Consider the following 21,203-nt stretch of genomic DNA (forward strand, 5'->3'; position numbering starts at 1 on the left):
TCTATAGTTACTGAGGTAAACAGTTTAAAATGTTTTACAGCTCTTGTGCACACCTACATTTATACCTACAACTTAAAAAAAAATAATTGCTGGTTTAAATGTCTGTTTTTGTCTTGTCATGTTTTGGCCCTTTCAAATCAAACACCAATGCATGATTTATCAGTTTTAGTCATTTATTCACTGTCAGCCCCCTTGATTCTAATGAATTGGACATCTAACAGCATCCAAATTGTTTGAATTTACAACAGGAGGATGAAAAGAGCCACAAAATTTGGACATCTTTCATCGCCAATGGTGCTGTAACAGTTAAGAAACCATAATCAGCCCACAAAGATTAGAAAAGCACTTAGAATTTCCCTCAGAAAAATCTGGGTTTAAACAGTTATTGTGCAAAATCTGGAGAAAAAAAGTGATCCCGAAAAACACGTCAATGATGAGGTTTCTCAACATGGGTAGTTTTTTTTTTCTCGCTGCGTTAACCAAATGAGCCGTAACATCACATGGCCGTCATATAACGCACTCCTTGCTCGACTGTTTCAGGGAAGACAGATCATCTTCGGACAAGCAACAAAGAACACACTGTGGGTCTTGATAGTGCCACTGAGCAAACCAAGACTTACTCTGCTACTTCCAACCGGTAAGTGTAGACCTTCACTAACCTATCCCCTAAAAATGTACTCTTAAGATTATAGTTTCTATTGATGCGGCTAAAGCCAAGCGTTATGAGGAAGTGAATGGAAAGAGTTAACTTTCCACTTAGGAAAAAGTGTATTTCTGCATGTTTTCATGTACAATATTATGATGCTGAAAAGCACATGGTGATCAAGTGAGAAGCCTCAGGCGTTAAAGGGAGGTTCAGCCGGGACAAAAAGACGCTTGTTAACAGTGACGGGGTACTTCAAAGTAAAAGGTTTCTCACTTTGAGAGACCTGATGAGGTCACAAGAAGAAGAAGATGATATTTATCTGTTGCTCACACCTGTTTGTTTGACACTTACTGCAGACCAGATCTGTTTGTATTTAGTGCAATTTTTTTGACATGCACCATTACTCTGTGTTTTACAGGGTTTGATAGCCAAAGGTTTAACAATGTGCATGCTTGTCAGATGATAACGTAGCAGCCGCAGTCATATGTTGTCACGCTTAGGGGAGAAAACTAGGAGAGCGATCAAATTATTGTGTGGTCCTTTTCTGTGAATAAAACTTTTCTCTACTCACAATTAATATTTAGCTTTTATCCATCAATTTTGACAACCCTAACCCTCATGAGCTGTAACCTTGGTAACATTGGATGAGAGGCAAGATGTCGAAGACGGGTCGCCAGTCTGTTAGTTACCAGGCACATACAGACAAACCACCAGTCCAGGCGTCGGGAACCTTTTTGACAAAGAGAGCCATAAACAAATCATATTTTGAAACATTATTCCTTGAGAGCCATACTCAGAATTTAAAAGTAAAAATATATGAAAATGTGAGCATTTATTATTCATTTCACCACTTTGAAAGTAAAAAGAAAGTCTGAATTCCCTTGAGAACATTATTTCACTGTTGAGTACAATGAGTATCAATGAGAGAATGCATGCAGAAGAGTCTAATGAAGAAAAATTAGGATAGCCATATACACCCATTAAAAGAGCCACATTTGGCTCCCGAGCCATAGGTTCCCTACCCCTGAACCAGTCAGACTACCGACCATTTTAAAGTGTGGGATAAGAGTGAACACAAGCCTGTATTGCTGTTCAAATATTGTTACATTATGATTTGGACGGCCACTTTTGAGACATCTCTCATTTGACACAATGGTTGTAAATAAGGACAATGTGCCGAGCTGGCCCAACTGCACTTAAAAAACTTGTGACTGTAATTTGTCTTAGTAATGAGCATCCCAAAGAAGTGTTGACAATGCAAGTGCATGAATAGCCAACAGAGACAATACAACAGCAGTTATTGTAATAAGATCCTCTGATTCACAATTTCCATGTGACAATGATTATTTGTTTGCTGTGGGATTCTGTCCGCACACAATTTCAGTTGCGCAGTGACAGGATTATTTTTTTTACTGCCTCTTATTCCACTATTCTATTCACAATGAAGGTTAGGTAACAGGATTATTTTCTAATACAGTAAAACTGCACATTTGCGAGCAACCTTTTTTTTGCAGTCTGTCTTGCCAATTGAATTATTGGGTACCAGGGCAGGTGGATTGTCAGAGGAAATGGGATGGCCAACAGATTAAGATTTGTTTATAATATTTAAGGAAACTAGACTCTTGTGTAGATTGAAAATGTGTTGAATTCATAATTGTCTTAAATCTGAAATTCTCATCATGGCTAATACATTAACCATAGGGGAAAGAAGATACAATTAATAAGAAAAGTATGTTACTTTTACCTAGAAAAGGGTAAAACAGTGGGGTTGGGTCAGAAAATAGCTCCTTTAAAAAAAATCCACAAATAATCCATAATATAATAATAATAATAATCAGTGTCTATCACTGTCAATGGGAGACAATGAGTTAATTTTGACTTTGGATGACAACATGACAACCGTAAATCATGTGATCTGGATCTAACCAATAAAATTGTATCGCGGTCTCTTCAAGGAGTGCCCAGCCTTTTCCTTTATACCACTTTAAAGGCTCCTCATTTTGCCTTGGATCAAACGCTACACCACAACAACTAACATTGACAAGGAAAGCATGTGAAATGATAAGACGTCTTTTTGGTGACATGTCTGTGTTGTCATCAAAATGATAATGTAAATAATTCTGCTGTCTTGCTGTGAGGTTAACACCATGCCTTTCTCCGTAGATCAGTATGGGACAGACGCAAGAAAAATTAGAAGGAGAACAAACCATTGCTGACGGATTGGAGGACGCGCACCCTAACTGTTGCCAGTCTGACACTTCTGCCGATGATGTCATGAAGGCAAGAAGTGCCTGTGAAGAGAAGGCCGGCAACATAGAAGAAAAAGGAAATACATTGGAGACAGATGCGGAAAAATTGACCGACAACCTGGTGCTGAAATCACCTTTAATAAACAAATACATCAACTTGTGGGCCAGAGGCTTTTCTGCAGACGAGGTAAACCAAGGAAATGGAATAGAAAACGGAGAAGAAGGAGGCAGGGCCGCTACGCTTTTACCACCTAGTAAAAAACAAAAAGCTAGTGTAACCACAGAAGAAAGAGCTCAGATATATAGCCAGTTTGATACGAATCAGATAGAAGAGAAGAGTACAGAGAAAGAGTTTGAAGACTCTTCCAACATGGAGGACCAAGGTGAGGGCACCCAAAACCAGCATGAGTTCTATGGGAACAGTGGATCCACTTGGGATTCAAACTCTTTACCCCTACGCGTGGATAAATATGAAACCAACAATACATTGAGTCCAGCGTCAGCCACCGAACCCGGTTTAATCTTGGATAAACTGCTGAGGAGAAACCGAAAGGACATTTGTCCCGTTCTGGAGAAAATAAAGGATATGGAAAGCGATGACATGGACATGGAGTTGGATTTGCCCACATGTGGCGCTACAGCAACAGTCATCAGCACCGAGGAAGGAAACATGGCAGAATATTTGACCCGCAGCATTTTATCGTCTTCTACAATCAAAGCGACTCAAGGTGACTTTGAAGTGGCAGGACCCGCTGCCCACGTCAACAAAAAATCCAAAATTTCCAAAAGCGATGAAGTGACCAAATCGACAAAGGCACTTAGCAGCAAGACAATCACTCCTAATCTAGTCGCTTTGAACAGTTTAGAATGTAATACTCTTCATGAAAGAGAGTCATGTGAAGTCACGTGTATGATTAGTGAGGAAGCCGCACAATTCTACGGCTTCGGCCAAAAGGAAGATTCCGAATTTGTTCCTCCCAGAATAGAGGAAGATGGCAACTCAATTTCCGTCAGCTCCAAGATGGAAGAAAGCCCCGTGTGGCCAGAGCTTCCCACGGCCAACAAAGAAAGTGAAACGCACAAGCAGCTCGAGTTGAAATCTGCCAAAGAAAGCGACGATGGCGTTTTATTCCGAGAAATATCCCCCGACCACGCCAGGTCCAGGCCTGTCTCGGATCTGGTTAAAGAAAACATACAGCTGCACGAGAAGCGTCTGCACCAGGATTGGTCCAAGCCTTCTGGGGTCAAATGCGACGAGCAAGGTCAATCCGTCAAGGTGGCGCAGATGAAAGCCACTTTTGACTCGCCTCAAAAATCCCCAGACAAAGCCTTGGAGAGGAAGCCGTCTACTAGAAAAGGTAGGGGCTCCTCCACAAATTAAGATATGATAAAATTGCATTGCTATTTGTACTATCTTGGGGGTTGGGATTGGTTTTAGGCATTTCTCTGTGTGAAAACAATGCCATCTTGTGGTTTTAAAATACTCAATACAAATTAATCACATGCCTGAAACTATGTGGATATTTATAGTGGTAGTATTAAAGTTTACATCGTAATTGTGTTAATGGAGATGTCCCGTTTGGGCATCGTGCCATGACTTTTTCCAAAAAAATGTTTCCATTTAAATATACAAATTCCAGTTGCTGTTTTAACAGTTTATTCAAAGATGGAGTCATATAATGGGTTGCTTGAGATGTAATAATTTTACAAGTAGCATAATCAGCACCCAAGCAAAGTTTCTTTAATAAAAAAAGGTATTCAAAATTACTCAACAGCATTATGCAGAACAATTTTATTTCTTTGTCAAAATGTGCAGAGAAAACCCGCCCAAGCCCTGGGATACTCACTAGCTCTATATAAAGTATTAAAAACAATAAGTAAGCTGTCCGTGAAAGGGGAAATCATTGTCGATGGAAGGCAATGATTTAAACTAGGTTTTTTAATACTGTCTCTCTGTCTTATTGTTAATTGTTCTCAGGGACCCCTGATTGGTCGCGGGGCCCCAGACCGGTGCGACTAGAAAATCATTCAAGCAGTCAGCAGCCGTATATTGTTTTAAAGCCCATGCAAAGTGTCGCAATTGTATCTGACCCACATTGCTCTGTGTAACATGTTTTAAGATGATCTATGGAACAATGATTTTGACGCTCTAGTCTAGATCTTCTCTCCAAGGAAGGAAAAAATGAGAAGCCGACACTTAGCCCAAAAAGTCACGTTATCCCAGAACTAGCGCTGATTGGGTTGTAGAAATGTCAATTAATCCATCTGACCACTCAGCGCCCGCCAAGCCTGGTCAAAGGCGGGCTCTAGTTTCTGAGGAGGGGAAGCGCACGGACAGGAAAGCAACTTATATCAGCCGCTCAGTCACAGGGTGGAATCTTTGGGAACGCCGTCTTTTGCATTATTCTCTCTTTTACGGGAATAGTTTAACTTTCCTCTCTGAAGGTAGGCTATGTATGATTGATATGCTCTCTACATTGTAAGTCTTTATCGATCGGATCTCCAAAAGTACACACGTTTGCCAGATTTGGCACTGTTCGAAGCTAACATTAGCCGGCGACGGACTGTCAGTGGAGAGGAAATAGAAGGAAATAAAGGCCCCCAGTGGAGGGTTTTTGTTTGCTTTTTTGTGTGAGGAAATGAACATGAAGTGCGGATCTGGGACATCGGCGGGCAGGGGTGGAATCGTTAATGCGGCAGTAAAAAAAAAAAAACATAATAAACATAAAAAAACTTAAGTATGGATAAGGCACACGGACGGAGGGGTAAGTAAGGAGGTAGTAGGCAGGGAAGCCGCGCCCTGGCCCCTGGCAATCTTCACCCGTCTCATTGAGAACTTCTCTGGATGAGGTGTTACAAATGTTAAATTTGGTTATTGGGGTTTAACACGTGGTTTGATGTGAAATCGCATCACGTCTTTTCCCAGATGACATAAATCGTCGTTATTATTAAATATTGTACCTTCAATTTTTGTATTGGGGGTGTGTATTTATTAAGCCTGTCACTCACTATTATGTCCTGGCATAAATAGTTGAACCCAAATAATTTCCAAATTACTCACTGCCATTGTCAGTCTTTAACATCAGGTGCATTTATATTGGATTGCATGATCATGATTCTGTGCCATGGCAGGTGTTAGATGTCCAATCTGTTATGACTGGGAGGGTTGGCAGAGATTATACACTGTCTGCCTTTCCCAGTCAGTCATGGATTGGATGGGTAAAATTATCAATGACAGCCAGCGAGTTAAAAAAAAAAGATGTGATATTGGAAAAAAAGAAAGAAAATTGATGTGAAATTGATGAATTTCCCGGAGGTTGGTTGGCACTCACTGAACAAAAATATATTGCTCAATGAATGTTCTTGGGCATGAGTCACTTTCACCAAAAATATGATGGGGTTTTGGCCCTGTTACTGTGCCCTCATTAGTGCTTTATACAACAATAAAACAATATTAGATCCTCGTGTATAATACTGTATATAATGCTTTACTCCCTTCTCCAAGCCCAAGAGAAGTGTAATGATGATTGTAGCTATCAAAGTGTCAGGAGGAGAACATGATTTGCCAATGTTGACCTGCACTTTACTCTTGTGTTTGTGTGGTCTTTTGAGTTACCTACTTGGGGATGAATGCTGACTCAATATCCTGACAGTCTACAGCTGTGTTTAGACTCATGAACCTTTCCAGACACTAACTTCTAGTGGTTGTGGTACAGTGCCAGGCAGGCTTGAAAAGTGCCCAGGCTGCTTTCCCATGGGGTGGACCAGATAGGAAGTGGGTCAGGAAGCAAGACTCAAACAAGGGATATATCCTATGGACTATTGAGAGTAAAAAGCAGGGTCCTTTATATGCATATTCAAAGCATTTAGGTGTTTTCATTGAACCTGATTTGGGCAATCTTCAGTGTTTATCAATTATTTCGGGCTAACTTCAAAATAATTACACATTTAGCATTTTAGTTTATCCCATTCATGATATAAAATCGCTGTTCTTGTGGGAAAGCTCTCTGTCTTAAATTCAGAACATCCTAATTTGTAATGGAAACTTCAGATTTAATTGGAAAAAGGCAATTAAAGATTTTTATGCTTTCAGATGTTTGAATATTAAAATATATTGCAAGAGGTCAATGGAAAGAATTTGTTTTTAAATGTACACATAGAAATGGAAACTTGGACTTCCTTGATTGTTTCAGCAGAGTTTTTGTGTGCCTGGTTGGAAACAAATCATCCTGCATGCAATCCTGCTTCAAATCCACATTTTATTTTGTGAGAGTATTTCATTAAGATAGAAATTTAAAATGGACTTTCCTAAATCTTAGCCTTTAAGTCGGATAAGAAGTTTTAAGCTTTGGTGCTAATACAACTTGGATGAGAAAAAGATGACGTGGGGTGAGTATGACTAAAGAGTGTTTTTAATTTATAAGGTTCTATTTTATTTTAGCCTCAGGTTTCAAATCCAAGGGCCACATCAGGGCCTAAAGTGTAATTCTCTATTTTTTTGCCAAAATATTTTTTTATTAATTTCTGGTTTAATGAACTGCTTTTGTTTTTGCAATAAATTAAGATGAAAATTCACTTCACATTTATCCCCTTTTTAAATGTATATTTGAATATACAATTCTTTATAGACAAATTAGCTTGCATAGTATTCGCTTGTTACTATTTTTGTCAATGTCTGTTAGGAAAATGTTGTTGCTGTTAACTTAATATGATGTCATTATTCATTTTCATTTTTCTGTGCTGCACAATTGAGTTCACAGTCAAATGAGATGATTTTCCCAGATTTTTATTTAAACTGGTTATAGGAAGCAAGCCTATTTTTGGTCAGTATTTGCAAGGGTTTCACTTCCTGGTAATTGGCCTATAGAGTTATTTAAAATGTATTATATATATTTTATTTTATGTGGAATAAATAACTGATTCATAAATTAATTTAAAAAAAATCTCCCCATGACAAAGATCCCAACTGATGTCAACACAACCATAAAACCAATAATTTATATGTCAGCCACAGTATGAGAGAAATCTGTGTAATGCTTTTCTCAAATTATCCAACCCACAAATTATGAAGTGTAGTGTCACCTTATGCCATGATTTGTAAAAAAGAACTGTCAGCATAAAAAATGACAGTATTTTGGAATCCCAGAATTTGTATGTTAAGGTCTGAAAGGTATAAACAAAAGTACTTTTTGTGTGTGTATAAGGACTATTGTCCTTCTTTAAAGACTGGAATGCTGAGATGCCAACTTAATGGTGTCATGGTACTTTTTACCCCTCTTGGTCATTTCCTCTGGCTGTGGGGTTCTCTTTCTGTCTTTTCGCGTCACTGCAACTGATCTGGCACAGGAGGCAATAGGATGGATGCATAGCTTGGCTAGGAACAAAGGATATGCTGATTTTCCTCCGTGCTTGAATACAGGCCAGATTAGAGCTGTAAATCTAGTGTGCTACCCCTGAAAAAGAGCACTTTCTCCCCAAGGTGTGTCTGCCTCAATCTACGTCATATGCTGTCAAACTAGTGTTTACCAATGCTAGTACGAGCACTCTTGATGGCATTTTCCACAATGTCACATGTATTGTGATGTGTATATTTAGAGTTTTTGTACAATTTCATACGATTTTTGGATGTCTTGACAGCACTTCCACGGTTTAGCAAGACAATTCCAAGAATCAAGATTTTCACTTCACTTTCAGCACTCTGTAAAATGTCTTTCTAATATGTGTTCCTCAAATAGTATTCCAGCAGTAGTTCACTCATTTTTATGTTAAGTTTTTAGATGAAGTTGAGTCTGACTGTCATTGTTATGAAAGGTAATGTCGGTCAGATTTGAATTTTGATCATTTTGGGCTCCATTTTTTGGGACATTGCAGAACTCAAAGTGCGCTTGCACTTTGGCTGGCAAGATCAAGTAATAAGATTTGTAGTATATAAATGGGCTTGTTTTGTAACCACAAGAAGCCTATTATACGATGCTAAGCGATAAACCAATGAAATGAACCCCCCTTTTGTTGAATTTATGTCCGGATGTGGTTCTTTGACTTTTTCCCTCAAAAGTTTCAATTTTCATTGTTCATTGGTATTAATTTGTTTGTGTTCTTTTGAACGTTTTTCCAACTAATGTACTCTTGTTTCTTGCAGATATGAAAGGAGTCGTACGGAAGAGCAAATTCCGGCATGTCTTTGGCCAGACGGTGAAAAATGATCAGTGTTACGATGATATCCGAGTGTCAAGGGTCACGTGGGATAGCTCATTCTGTGCCGTAAACCCCAAATTTGTTGCCATAATCATTGAAGCAAGTGGTGGCGGCGCTTTCCTAGTTCTTCCGCTTCATAAGGTAAGATGAAATCACACCATATTTACTCTGTCATCATTGCCAGTTTGCAATATAATCTGCTACTTGCCTTTTTATAATCCACTCACCTCAACTTTAAAGGGAAAAATTATTAATGTTCTTATTTTTGTATTCATGACTTTTCAATTATATTCTATGCAGCTGTAGTACTGAAAGTGGGATCCTTAGGCCAATCTTGTCAGCAAAGAATTAAAACATTTCAACACCTCATTGATTGATCTTGTACTGAGTTCAGCTCAACCGGTTCTCTTGCCCTCATCTCTGTTAGAGTGAGCTGTTTCTGCATGCCTACCATACTGCCAGGAGTACTAAAATGGTGTATGGTCTAAGGCATGTTTTACATTTATTGTTTTACTATGTGTTGTGTAAAAAAAATGCTGTGAGTTGGGGATTTCCATTAGAGGAAAACATTATACTTTCTTACCCATCATTCATTATGCTGACATTAAGGTCTGAAAATGGTGCATGCATGCCTGCATATGGGAATATTATCAATCTTGTCCTTCTAGTTTTATTATAAAATACATAAAAGGACTGAGCTCTATTGGGTTCTTTATAGGGCAGCATTTTTTGAAAAACATTTTTTTTGCTAAGCCTCTGTGTTGTGGTCTCAACAGGCTCGAAGACATTTGTGGTCCCATGTCAGTTTGTTCTTACATTTTATTATTTATTTTCTTGCAAGCAAACACATCCCACTCTTCTAACATCCCTTTTCTGATGGTGCATGTCTGGCACACCTTACGCTTGTTCAGCAGCGCGGTCTGGGTTTCTGTGTGGAACCAGTTGCACAGGGCCTTTGTCCTTTTACATTCTCAAAGCATGACCCTTTGTCTTGACTGCACTTAAGAAGGAGGCAAAGTGTGAATCTACTCCCTCCCCCATATACTGAAGCCGCATGTAAATGTGCTGCTTTGTTGCTTGCAAGGGAATAAATACATAATAAACATTTGCATAGTCCGTTGTTTGTGTAAATTGAAAGCAGAGTGAGCAAACATTTGCTCTAATATTTTATTAAATATCTTAAACCAATTAGGCTTTTATCCTGCGTGACTGACTTGGAGGAAGTTGCTGCAGGAAACCACCGTGACTTAGCATTGCTATGCATATTGTTTTTCTCCTGGTAGATCACAGCTGAAAATGCCCATGCTTCCCTTCAGGCTTTTTTGTCTCACACGTCTGCTAACTTATTCCCTGATTTTCATTAAACGGTTTCGGAATGATAAACGGCCAAGCAATGGTGATTCCACATGCATTTTTTGTTTTTTATCCAGTGTTTTTATATTGAATTGAAATAGTCTTTGAATCGGGGGAACATCTGCCTACACATCTTTAGACCATGCAAGTGGTTAGTAAGATCATTATTTTGTTCCAGTTTCTGATAGAATGAGACATAACATCCTTGACTAAGCCATAACATCACAATTCTACACCCTAATGCTAAAAGTGGAATAATGTCCATTATGTATATAATATGTGGATATATGTATATAAGGTTATACTAAATATATTTATACGTGTTAATATTTTGTCTATGATACCTGAAAGTGTTTGCCCCTCTTAATTTATATATTGCAAAATATATACATTTTATAAGCAGTGCTTTGGATGTGTAGAAAAATGCATAAACATGCAAACGGAACCTCTTCTCATGTGCTAATCAGCTGATGTTGCTAAAGATTGCCTTGCCGTTCAGTCGCTTTTGCCGCTTGTTCCGCGCAGTCTTGCTGACTGCAGAATTTACCATATATGGTCAAATCTGCTCCTTGCCTGACAGCCTTCCAAGAGCATTTCCTCTGTCTGCTATTGGCTGCTCCACATAGTGTCAGTTCACACATGCACTCCGTGATAGGCCAAAACATATCCAGCAGCTGAGATGACAGACCACGGTTGAAATCAGATGTTGTATTTAAAATTAAATGGACATATGTTATCGTCACTGATTGATATTGATACTTAAAATACCTTAATATGACATAGTTCTGCTCCTGATATACTGCTGTCCAGCTCGTGTTATAGTTCACAGTAAGACACGTGGGGAGGAAATCTCAAATGTTTACATAAATAACACTAAATAATTTTGTGTGCTTTTTAAAAAAAAGGTAATTTTATCATATTTTCTATAGATCTTCATATATGATATTGTTCCATCATTATTTTTTCCTAACTGTTGATTTTCTATCACTAGTGCTCTCTGGCCTCCTTTCTTTATTCGGGTTATAAATCCTTCTTGTTCTGACTAATATTCCTTTTACTACTTCCTTTTTAAGTCCAACATACGGGTATAAATACCTTATATTTTTCTATTACATATACTGAAGAGCATCTATCTGCATTGAAGAGGCGTGAATCATACCTTTAGGCTTCAAGTAGAGGAAGTGTGCTGGCCTTTTGTGTCAATGAAAAGAATGTCATGTCAAGGAAATGTTGTTACCCTTTTTCCACTTGTGTTGTGCTTCATTCATGTGTATGTCTCTAATTCACCTTTCTTCTTGTTGGTCATTTTACTGCTATAAAAGTACTAAATAAATTCTTTTGACAACACTTATGCAGTTGATAATCAATGAAAATATGCATGCAGAAATTTCGAATGGAAAAAAATAAGATTGTCACTGCCATAGTGCCGACCTATTGGTGAATACTATGTCACCAGCAGTTTAAATACATTTTTCCACACAGGTTAGGGAAGAGCCACATGCACTCACCTGAAAAGCCTAATATGACTCCCAACCCATTGGTTCCCTATCCCTGGGCTTATTGTTCAACTACTGATGTGTTTGTGCACTTGACCTGAACAAACAAACAAAACAACTTGATTTGTACTCAACTTTTGGGGGATATTACAAGCTGAGGGGAAAATGCAGCAGTCATGATGGTTGTCACTGCCTAATGTTGGATGGTGTTGCTTTTTTAATTATGGTCGAACTGCGCAATCATTTGTTTACAATTGTAATAACCCCTCTTGCAGGATTCCTCAGACCGGTCAATCTGGAATTAACCAGTTGGTTTGCTGTTTACAGACATGCCCACTTAAACTAAATCAAGCGGTGGAGGTGAAATGAAGGGTTGCTAGTTCAAGAAGTTGCTTACTGTAGATCAGGGGTGGAGAATTCATTTACAATGTACTATCCTATTTTGTATTGTACAAGATGCGTGGACTTGACACATGCAAATTTGTCTATTTATTACATATGAGACACCACTTCCTTTCTCAAACGTTTATTAGTCTTCAACAGAAGACTTAATGTACAAAATATGCGATTTATTTTTATACTAAGAATAAAGCCTACACTTTGCAGCTTTGCATGAGCAGTTCCAAGTAGGTTGTGAAACATTGTTTTCTAAGTTATCTTAGCTATGTTAAATTTCACTTCCTTAAACTTGTACGAACCCCTTGGTGATTTACGTACAGATACGATTAATAATTGCAACATCCCATTGCCAGTGAACATAAATTTTGAAAATAGTCTCCTAAAATAATATTTAACAACCACAAACTTTAATTGCTGTTCTTTATTACGGCTCCAGAATTATTACTACGATGAGATTTTCCACTTTGTAGAAAATAAAATGGAGCTGGAGCCCACATAAAAAGCGCACTTGTGGTTTTTTTTCTTTTCTTTTTGAATACCAGAGCATTCATAAAAGTCAGTACTGTTAAGCAGCTAAGCCATGTCACTTTGTTGGCAACATTGAAGATAAGTTTATTTTTCTGAATTGGATTGCTCCTACGTATGAACATCATAATCAAAGCTGCTCATATTTTACATTTCATTTTGACGTCAGTAAGATATCAAACCAGTTCATTTTTCCTGCTATGCTTTAGATGGAATATGAACATGTAAAGAATGTCTTTGTCAGCAATCACTTGTTATTGGTTGTTCAGAATAATACAATTGTTAACTAGCCATGCAAAAAAATAGCCGTCGTATTTGTTGTACGCATGATTGCTGGAGAGTATTATGGAATTATCACGCTGGAAGGAAAGATCAACTAGTGATCTTTTCACACCAGGGAATCCTTTTATTGTGTTTGGTTAAACATTATATGTGACATCCTTGCTGCTCATCTCTCTCATTTGTCGTACCAATTCCAGGGTCCCCTGTGGCCTTAGTGTGGAATTTGAAATATTTATGAGTTGGTAGTAGCCAAACTGTTGGTCTCCAATCGTCCAAGCTTGCTAATCCCAAAGCAAGCTGAATAGGTCATCATTAGTCAACCATATTTAACATTTCTGTGTTGTTGTTTGAACAATTTTGGGTCAGATTCCGAACTCTGAAGAGGCCTTCTGAAAGAGCATAATCTGAGTTGGTTGATCCCTATTTAAGATGTATAAAATGGTGCTGTGTGTCCATTAGAATTACCCTTATCAAGTATTGATTTATTCCCTTTTGTAATAAGGGTTTATAGAGTTGAGGTGAAAGAAGCATATCTTTTTGTCTGTGATACTAAGCCAGGTGCAGATTCCAGTGTTTGAACTGTTATTTCAGTCATCAAACTTTAGCAAGTTCTCTTCTCAGCAGTTTAACTCTTATTTTTACGTGTCTGTCCAGCCCATGGCATGCACATGAATGTCTCATACTGCATTTGAAATATTTGAATAACACCGCAATGAAAAGATGGCACTATAAAATCTGTGCAAAACAGTTCATCTATGCACAACTTTGATTGATATAGTTCGCTTCCCAGCATTGCGTCATCAGTACCATTACTAATAAACATCAACACTCACGATGATAATAAATACATTTAATTTGAAAACTGAACTATTTTTTTAAATTAGTATACTTATACTTAGTGGTCAGCTTCATTTTATTTTCCATAAATTGACCTACCTAATTTGAAGACACAAGCCATTAATTTCATAGTTGGCTTTCGGCATCAACTATTTTTCCATGATAAATCTTGTGATAGGCTTGTGCTCTGTTTCACATGCTCTGGACTTTGATCACTACAGTTGGACTGGAAGTATGTGGCACAGCCCAGTTGTATCAGTCAGAGGACTCCTTTGCTACTGAGCTAAACCAGCTTTTTACACTTGTCCAGCCGTAATTTGACATAATAGAACTTCAGGAAACCGATAAATGAAAAATGCCCAATGAGACTTTGTTTAAAAGAAATATATATATAAATATATCCTAATTGTTGCACAGGATGGTTGACAGACATTACACTCCCTTGTCCAAAGTTCACGGGTAATTGACCAAAAGTAAATAGAAGGGTTGTTTGGTAACATAACTGACTGTTTTGCATGTTTAAGTGCATTCGAGTAGGCTTTTGTCAGCATTTTCATAACAATTGAGCAATGTACTAAAAACTTTTGAACGGATTTCTAAGCCCACCCACCATGGTTCAGGTATCTGATAGAAAACCAGGAATACATCTCTTTAGTATACCTCTTTTGTTGTCTTTTTCTTTGTCTTTTTATCCTCATCCCTATTTTGAGTGTGTAAGATGGTCGTGACAACTGCTTGGTAAATCACTTTTGTTGTTCTGTCGCAGAAACGGCACATAATAAAACAACCATTAACACATTTTGACATCAAATACATCTTTATTGTGAATCATTAATATGATTGTACTAAATAGACAATGAGATGGATTTCTCTGTCATCGCTGTCCTTGCTGCCGTGATGTCTCCCAAACTCAGCTTGAACGGAGCTCGCCTTGTACTGGCAAAAGAGCCCGCCCGAGTTACTTTTGAATTATTGTAGAGTTGACAGTATGTCATCATTACTTTATATGTAGTCTATTAAGTAAAGTATGACACCAATTATGTGTTCGAGCTTTCTATCTCCAAAATATGATTGACTGATAATGAACTCTGATTGGCTTGTATAGTCCTCCATCAGCCTTTGTTGGTTCGCGAGCTTCAGGCTCTTCTTTGTGAATATGACGCAAGAATTGAAGTTGACTTATTCTGAGATTTGAATATTAGCCTGTTAGTTCTTGACTCCTTCATTACATAACACCACATACAATGTCTTTTTACAATCAAAGATGCTTGTTTAGTTTACCTTGAAGCACCTTTTTGTTTTTTGCAGATACATTTAACCTGTAGACTGACTTTATTCACCTTCTCTGTCTTTACAGACGGGACGTATCGACAAAGCCTGCCCAACAGTATGCGGTCACACTGGTCCAGTGTTAGATATTGATTGGTGCCCCCACAATGATCAAGTCATTGCCAGTAGCGCTGAGGACTGCTCAGTGATGGTAAGGTCTCATAAGTCATTTTCAATGCTGCAAAAGAGCAGCACACATTGTTTTGCCAACAAGGGAAAAATTCCACGCTTTTATTACGAAAGACAGGCCTGTTGTAACTCATGCAGGGGTGTGGTCCTATCTATCCCCTTGGATTAGATTAGACTCAAAAATGTTTTATAGAAATGGTAGTGGGGAGATTATCTCGGTCTGTTTGTTTTTAGATGAGATCATTTGCTTTTTTAGGAAGATAGTTTTTCACATATCCTTATTTGGCTCTATGAGGGTAACAACAACTCAAGTCAATGTTCACATTGAACTTGAAGAACAAGTGCAGTGGCAAACTACTCTACAAAAATGACTTTAACATCATATAATATAGAGGTCGAAATTTAAATTAACAACCACCAACAAATGAATGGCTCAAAATATGTAGGACATAGGCATATTCTTAAATCTCAAAAGGTTTGAAAAATGGAAATAACCTACTCTTGTTAGTACACCCAACCTTTTACTTGGACTTTGGAACCTCCTCCTGGTCAGGCTCAGCTCTGTCAGCCCACAAGCCATCCTGAAATTAGAATGACAAAACAGAAGAAGGTTCTGCTGTCCCCCCCATCAGCGGCTTGTGCACAGAATAAGCCTTTTTAAAAGCAATGGCATCAGAATGCTTATTTATATTTTTACCAGATGACCTTTTTTTTTTTACACCAGTCCCTGCTAAGTCACGCATGCCTGAAGTTGTTGTGTAATAGTAGGCTGCCCTTCATACAATATACTTGTGTTGCTGCTGCCTCCCTGAGGTTATTTTTATAGTATTACAAAAAAAAATTCAAAGTTTTATACCCAGAAGTGACAGTTACATTTAGATTGTATTATATCATATCAAATTGATGAGATTTTTTTTTTTTGAAGATGCTATTTTCTGAAGTCCGCAATGATTTCCAGGTGTGGCAAATTCCTGAGCATGGACTTTTAACTCCCATGTCTGAACCAGCCGTGGAACTGAAAGGTCATTCCAAGCGTGTCGGCATAATCACATGGCACCCTACAGCTCGCAATGTTCTTCTTAGTGCAGGTGAGTAATCTCTGCCATGGATGCTTTAATATTTGGCGAAAAAAAGGTATCTCAATTGTCCTAACAGTAGCAACTGAATGAAGGTATTTGGGCTGTAGTCTCCTGGAAAAAAATATACCTTGAAGTAATAACAATGTTTTGCAAATGGAGGACCATTGTGTACATTCCTCCATGGTGTATCCCTGACGCTACAATGTTGCATGTTGGCAGGTTGTGACAACATAATCATGATCTGGAATGTGGGCACTGGTGAGGCCCTGATCACCTTAGACGATATGCATCCAGATATGATTTACAACGTTTGCTGGAATCGCAACGGCAGTCTCATATGCACCACATGCAAGGACAAGTCTGTCCGTGTTATTGATCCTCGCAAAGAGGAAATTGTTGAAGTAAGAGAAAAGTCAGGGGGGGAGGGGGTTTAAGGGAAGCCATTGTTTCATAGAGCATCACAATATTGCATCTCATCTACTTTTTACAGGAGAAAGAAAAAGCACATGACGGTGCTCGTCCCATGAGGGCTATTTTCCTGAAGGATGGCAAAATCCTCACCACAGGTTTCAACCGTAGGAGTGAAAGACAGATCGCCCTCTGGGACCCGGTACAATGTTTGATTTCCTCTACTGGTATATTTGCTCACTCTGCAGATTTGAGGCATGCCTGTCGCCACTTCAGCTGTTAACAAGGCAATTCATTGCATTTACACAGAGGGATATCATACAGAATACCATTCATCATCATTTGCAATAATCAATAACCTACAAAAATGGTGTCGATTACAAAGGCTGCCAAGATTCAATTTTCCTACATATATTTACCACAATCCCATAAATTTCAGCCAAAGCATAAAGAGCCTTTTTTTCTGCATCCTCTCTTAGTTTCAAAACAGAGCAGCTTAATTTATGTGCACATATCTTTTCCAGCAAAACATAGAGGAGCCAATGGCTATGCATTGCATGGATGCCAGCAATGGAGTGCTCCTACCCTTCTATGACCCAGACACGAACATGGTTTACCTCTGTGGAAAGGTACGTTCTGATACAATCGTGGGAGCAATCTCAGAAATAAGAAGTGTGTAAGTCTTCATCTTTGACCAACAGGGGGACAGCAGCATCCGCTACTTTGAAATCACAGACGAGGATCCGTATGTTCACTTTCTTAGCAGCTATGTTACAAAAGAGTCTCAAAGGGGCATGGGCTGCATGCCAAAGAGGGGCCTTGATGTCAACAAGTGTGAAATCGCTAGGTAAGACCTCAGTATCATTTCGCCTAGACCACCAGAGGGCAGAACATTCTCACTATACGGTCAACTGAGACACTGAAATCTTATTCATAGTTCACTTTGTTCATTCCCAGATACTATAAACTGCTTGAAAGGAAGTGTGAGCCTATTGTGATGACTGTACCAAGAAAGGTGAGTACTTATCGATCACCTACTTGACACACTAAGCAGCACTTTTGACTCTGGGCTGGTTCTTTGCTTCCAGTCTGACCTGTTTCAGGATGATTTGTACCCTGACACTGCCGGGCCCGAGTCAGCCCTGGAAGCCGAGGAGTGGGCTGAGGGCAAGAATGGAGATCCCATCCTCATCTCCCTAAAAAATGGCTATGTCCCAACAAAGAGCCGTGAATTCAAGGTGGTCAAAAAGAATATTTTAGATGCTAAGGTGGCCACAAGCACAGAGAACTCCTCCTCGAGTTTTCAGAATACATCAAGTGTGAGTATTATTACACTATTTTTCATTTTTACGTTTTTTTTGGCATCCATTTTTGCTTGTTAGGCCTGAGGCTGTTTTATTATCACCAAAATTTGCATTAAGCACTCAAAAGTTAATCTAATTTTTATTTTGGGGGGATTTTAAGATATCTTTTCAAAAAATTCCGCCATTAATGTCGTCTCGGTATTGTTAGAAATGAATTGGCAGTACATTTAACCAAAAAATTAAATTAAATGTATCGTGTGGAAAATATAGGCAAGCGCCACAGGATTGGAGGAATTCACATTGGGTTTAGTAAGTATACTTCAAAAATGAGTTTGTACTATCCCTAATTCAAACCATGGAGTTAAACCTAATGTGTCATGGTTGATTTCACTGCATTTTTTTCATAAAATTGTTACTGTGCCCACAGAAATCAGACGGCAAGCTGGATGAGCTTTTGAAAGAAATGAGATCCCTTAAGGACTTGGTCAGCAGTCAGGAGAAGCGACTTGTCGCACTTGAAGAGCAAATGTCCAAAATTGCTATTTAAGGGCTCTCCGCCACAATTCCTTCCCCACGTTTTGTCGGCTGGGAAGAGGACGTGAACGCTCACTGCCTATCAATGACAGCGTCTCTCTCGCCTGAGACTTGTCACGCAACCTTCGATCCTTAGCAACATTCCAGATTCACTTTTCCTTGCCTACCCCTAAACTTCTGTATAACACCGTTGGAATAAGGGCATAATGCAACTTTCACAGGATTTTTTTTTGTTTTTTTTGCTAACAAACGCTATTTCTCCATTAATTCATGAAGCAGTTTTTTTTTTTAAATCCTCTTCCATTGTATTATATTTCTTTCATGATTTTACTGTTTTTTTTTTTTTTTTTTGACAAAAGGACCATATATTTCCAGCATGACCATTGCGGGTGTTTTTCCCCCGTTAATTATTTTGCTGCGATATTCCAAAATGTTGATGTAGACAAATTGTACTGTTTGTTTACACAGTTTTCATTCCGATGACATTTTGCTGATTAAGACTGCACAAATCATCGATAAACACCTTGCTTACTCTAGTTACCCTCAAGTCATCAGTACACACACACACACACACACAAAATGAAAGTACACTTACTCCAGACTAGTCAGGTATAGATTTTTATTTTTAACTGCGGCCCAATCTCTTTAAGGCGTCTTTTGTTTCTGTTAGCGCTTCAGCCACATGCCACACTAAACTCTAGCCAGTAGGAACATCAGTTACCTTTAATGTACTCTTTTCCACAACCAAGAAAAAACGCTCGTAACATTGGATGCACAATTGGTGATCATTTTAAAGATTACCGCCCAGAAAACAAAAAAAAAATGCTCAAGATTGAGCCAAAAAAGGTAGTTTGTGTGACTGTGCCTAATGTCCATCATGCTTGTTGGGGGTGGGTTTTTGGATACTTTTAGCATTTTTCTTATTCCAGCTTGGCACTTCCATTGCTTTTTTTGCCCATTTAGCACATTTACAGTTATACAAGAACTTTTTTTTTTCTTGCTAGCTTTTTTTTGTTGGAAGCTTAATTTTCTTTGTTTTCCATCTACTTCCCAGTGGGAAGATACAGACGGGTAAAGGGTTAATAATGTGTATGACATTCCCATCGATTTGTTGCCACTCTAAAGCCCTGAAAGTGCCATAGGTGCAAAGAGGAAGTGTTTATAGAGCACCGTTGTGTGTTTGTGAATGTAGTTCAAGTCATGTAGTAAAAGAAAGATAAAAAACACAAAAAAACACTTCAGGGTTCCAAATGTGCAAGTTGCTTCCTCAAGTGTAGTCAATATGCTTCTTGAATGACATCTAGAAAACTAGTAACATCTTCGAGTCTTTCCTAGCCATTAGAGAAAAAAATGACTACACCAAGCCAATATGAGTTTATCACGGCAGAATTTCTGTGGTGCTCAGCTTGTGCGCTTGCCACCAGAGTTAGGTTTACAAATGTAGAATAAAAACTAGTACAAAGGGACTCTGGTTTTGGAAAATGTGCCGTTGAAAGAGAAGTGCATTCATGTTTAGAAAATTAATGAAAGTTTTTGTAAATTTGCTTTGTGGGTCTGCTGAAGAGGGAGTTTTTGTAAGGTGGTTGACTTTTAAATGTCCCGGCAACACTTTGATTCTGAGGATTGGCATAATTATGACATCACACCTGTCCTAAACATGATATATGTCATATTGAATACAAAATTGTCAGGAACAGCTTCATTTGCTTTATATAAATGGGTTTAATGCTTTGATCACACATCACCTAATCAAAAGAACAAAAAGATTTAGAGCAGCCGTCATTCAAAATCAACTGAAGCTGATCCTGTCGACTTTTTTCAAAGGTGACAATTTACCAAACACACTTTCTGACAGATGGTATAATAAGCATGATTTATGGCAGGTGTTCTGTCATTGTTTTAACAGTCTTATGAAGCCACATTCAAATAGTGCTACCAATGTTTCCCCTTGTTTGTGTTCCCTGCACCTTGCCATAATGCAAAAGTGGAAACCTCTGTTATACTGGAGGAAATGTATGAAAATGAAAGAAAATCAAGTGGAAAATGAACCAGGTTGAAGCCTCATTTCGAGGCGTGCTCAGCATTTTATTTTTCTTGTTTCAAGCATTGATTACAAAAATAAAGACTTTAAAATGGGCTGTCAAGTTAGTTGATTTGCTGTTAGTGAACCTTTGAAACAACATTTCGGGAGAAACATTCTTCCAATCCTAGCAAGGAATAAATCTGATTTGCAGTGGCAATCAAACATCTACAGGTTCTTGTAAGGCAGTGATGCTTTAAATCAGGCTTTTGCAATTAATTTGCTGAAGAATTCTTACGTTTTCATATTATTGTGCTTTTTGCATGTTAAATAGAAATGAATGAAAGAAAAGGTCAGAAATCAGACGTCATTACGTGCTTTCCTAAAAGACTTTCAATTTTTATAACGGCTCTGTACA

General features: G+C 38.3%; 1 protein-coding gene across 2 annotated transcripts; it reads left to right on the top strand.

Moving 5' to 3' along the window:
* The first annotated feature begins 521 nt into the window (after nucleotides 1-521).
* On the top strand, nucleotides 522-20,901 carry LOC144195380 (coronin-1C-A-like). 2 transcript variants are annotated; one of them, XM_077714975.1, is made up of 12 exons: nucleotides 522-637; nucleotides 2,810-4,253; nucleotides 9,035-9,231; nucleotides 15,340-15,462; nucleotides 16,399-16,528; nucleotides 16,739-16,920; nucleotides 17,010-17,129; nucleotides 17,452-17,556; nucleotides 17,629-17,774; nucleotides 17,885-17,942; nucleotides 18,016-18,246; nucleotides 18,659-20,901. In XM_077714975.1, the coding sequence occupies exons 2-12, from the start codon at nucleotides 2,816-2,818 to the stop codon at nucleotides 18,776-18,778; spliced, it is 2,850 nt and encodes a 949-aa protein (XP_077571101.1). In that variant the 5' UTR covers nucleotides 522-637; nucleotides 2,810-2,815; the 3' UTR covers nucleotides 18,779-20,901. The 2 variants fall into 2 exon arrangements, with proteins under 2 accessions (XP_077571101.1, XP_077571102.1); XM_077714976.1 differs by lacking the exons at nucleotides 522-637; nucleotides 2,810-4,253 and adding an exon at nucleotides 5,214-5,340.
* Nucleotides 20,902-21,203: the final 302 nt, after the last annotated feature.

The sequence above is a fragment of the Stigmatopora nigra genome, chromosome 4 (genome assembly GCF_051989575.1).
Source record: "Stigmatopora nigra isolate UIUO_SnigA chromosome 4, RoL_Snig_1.1, whole genome shotgun sequence".
Classification (NCBI taxonomy): Eukaryota; Metazoa; Chordata; class Actinopteri; order Syngnathiformes; family Syngnathidae; genus Stigmatopora; species Stigmatopora nigra.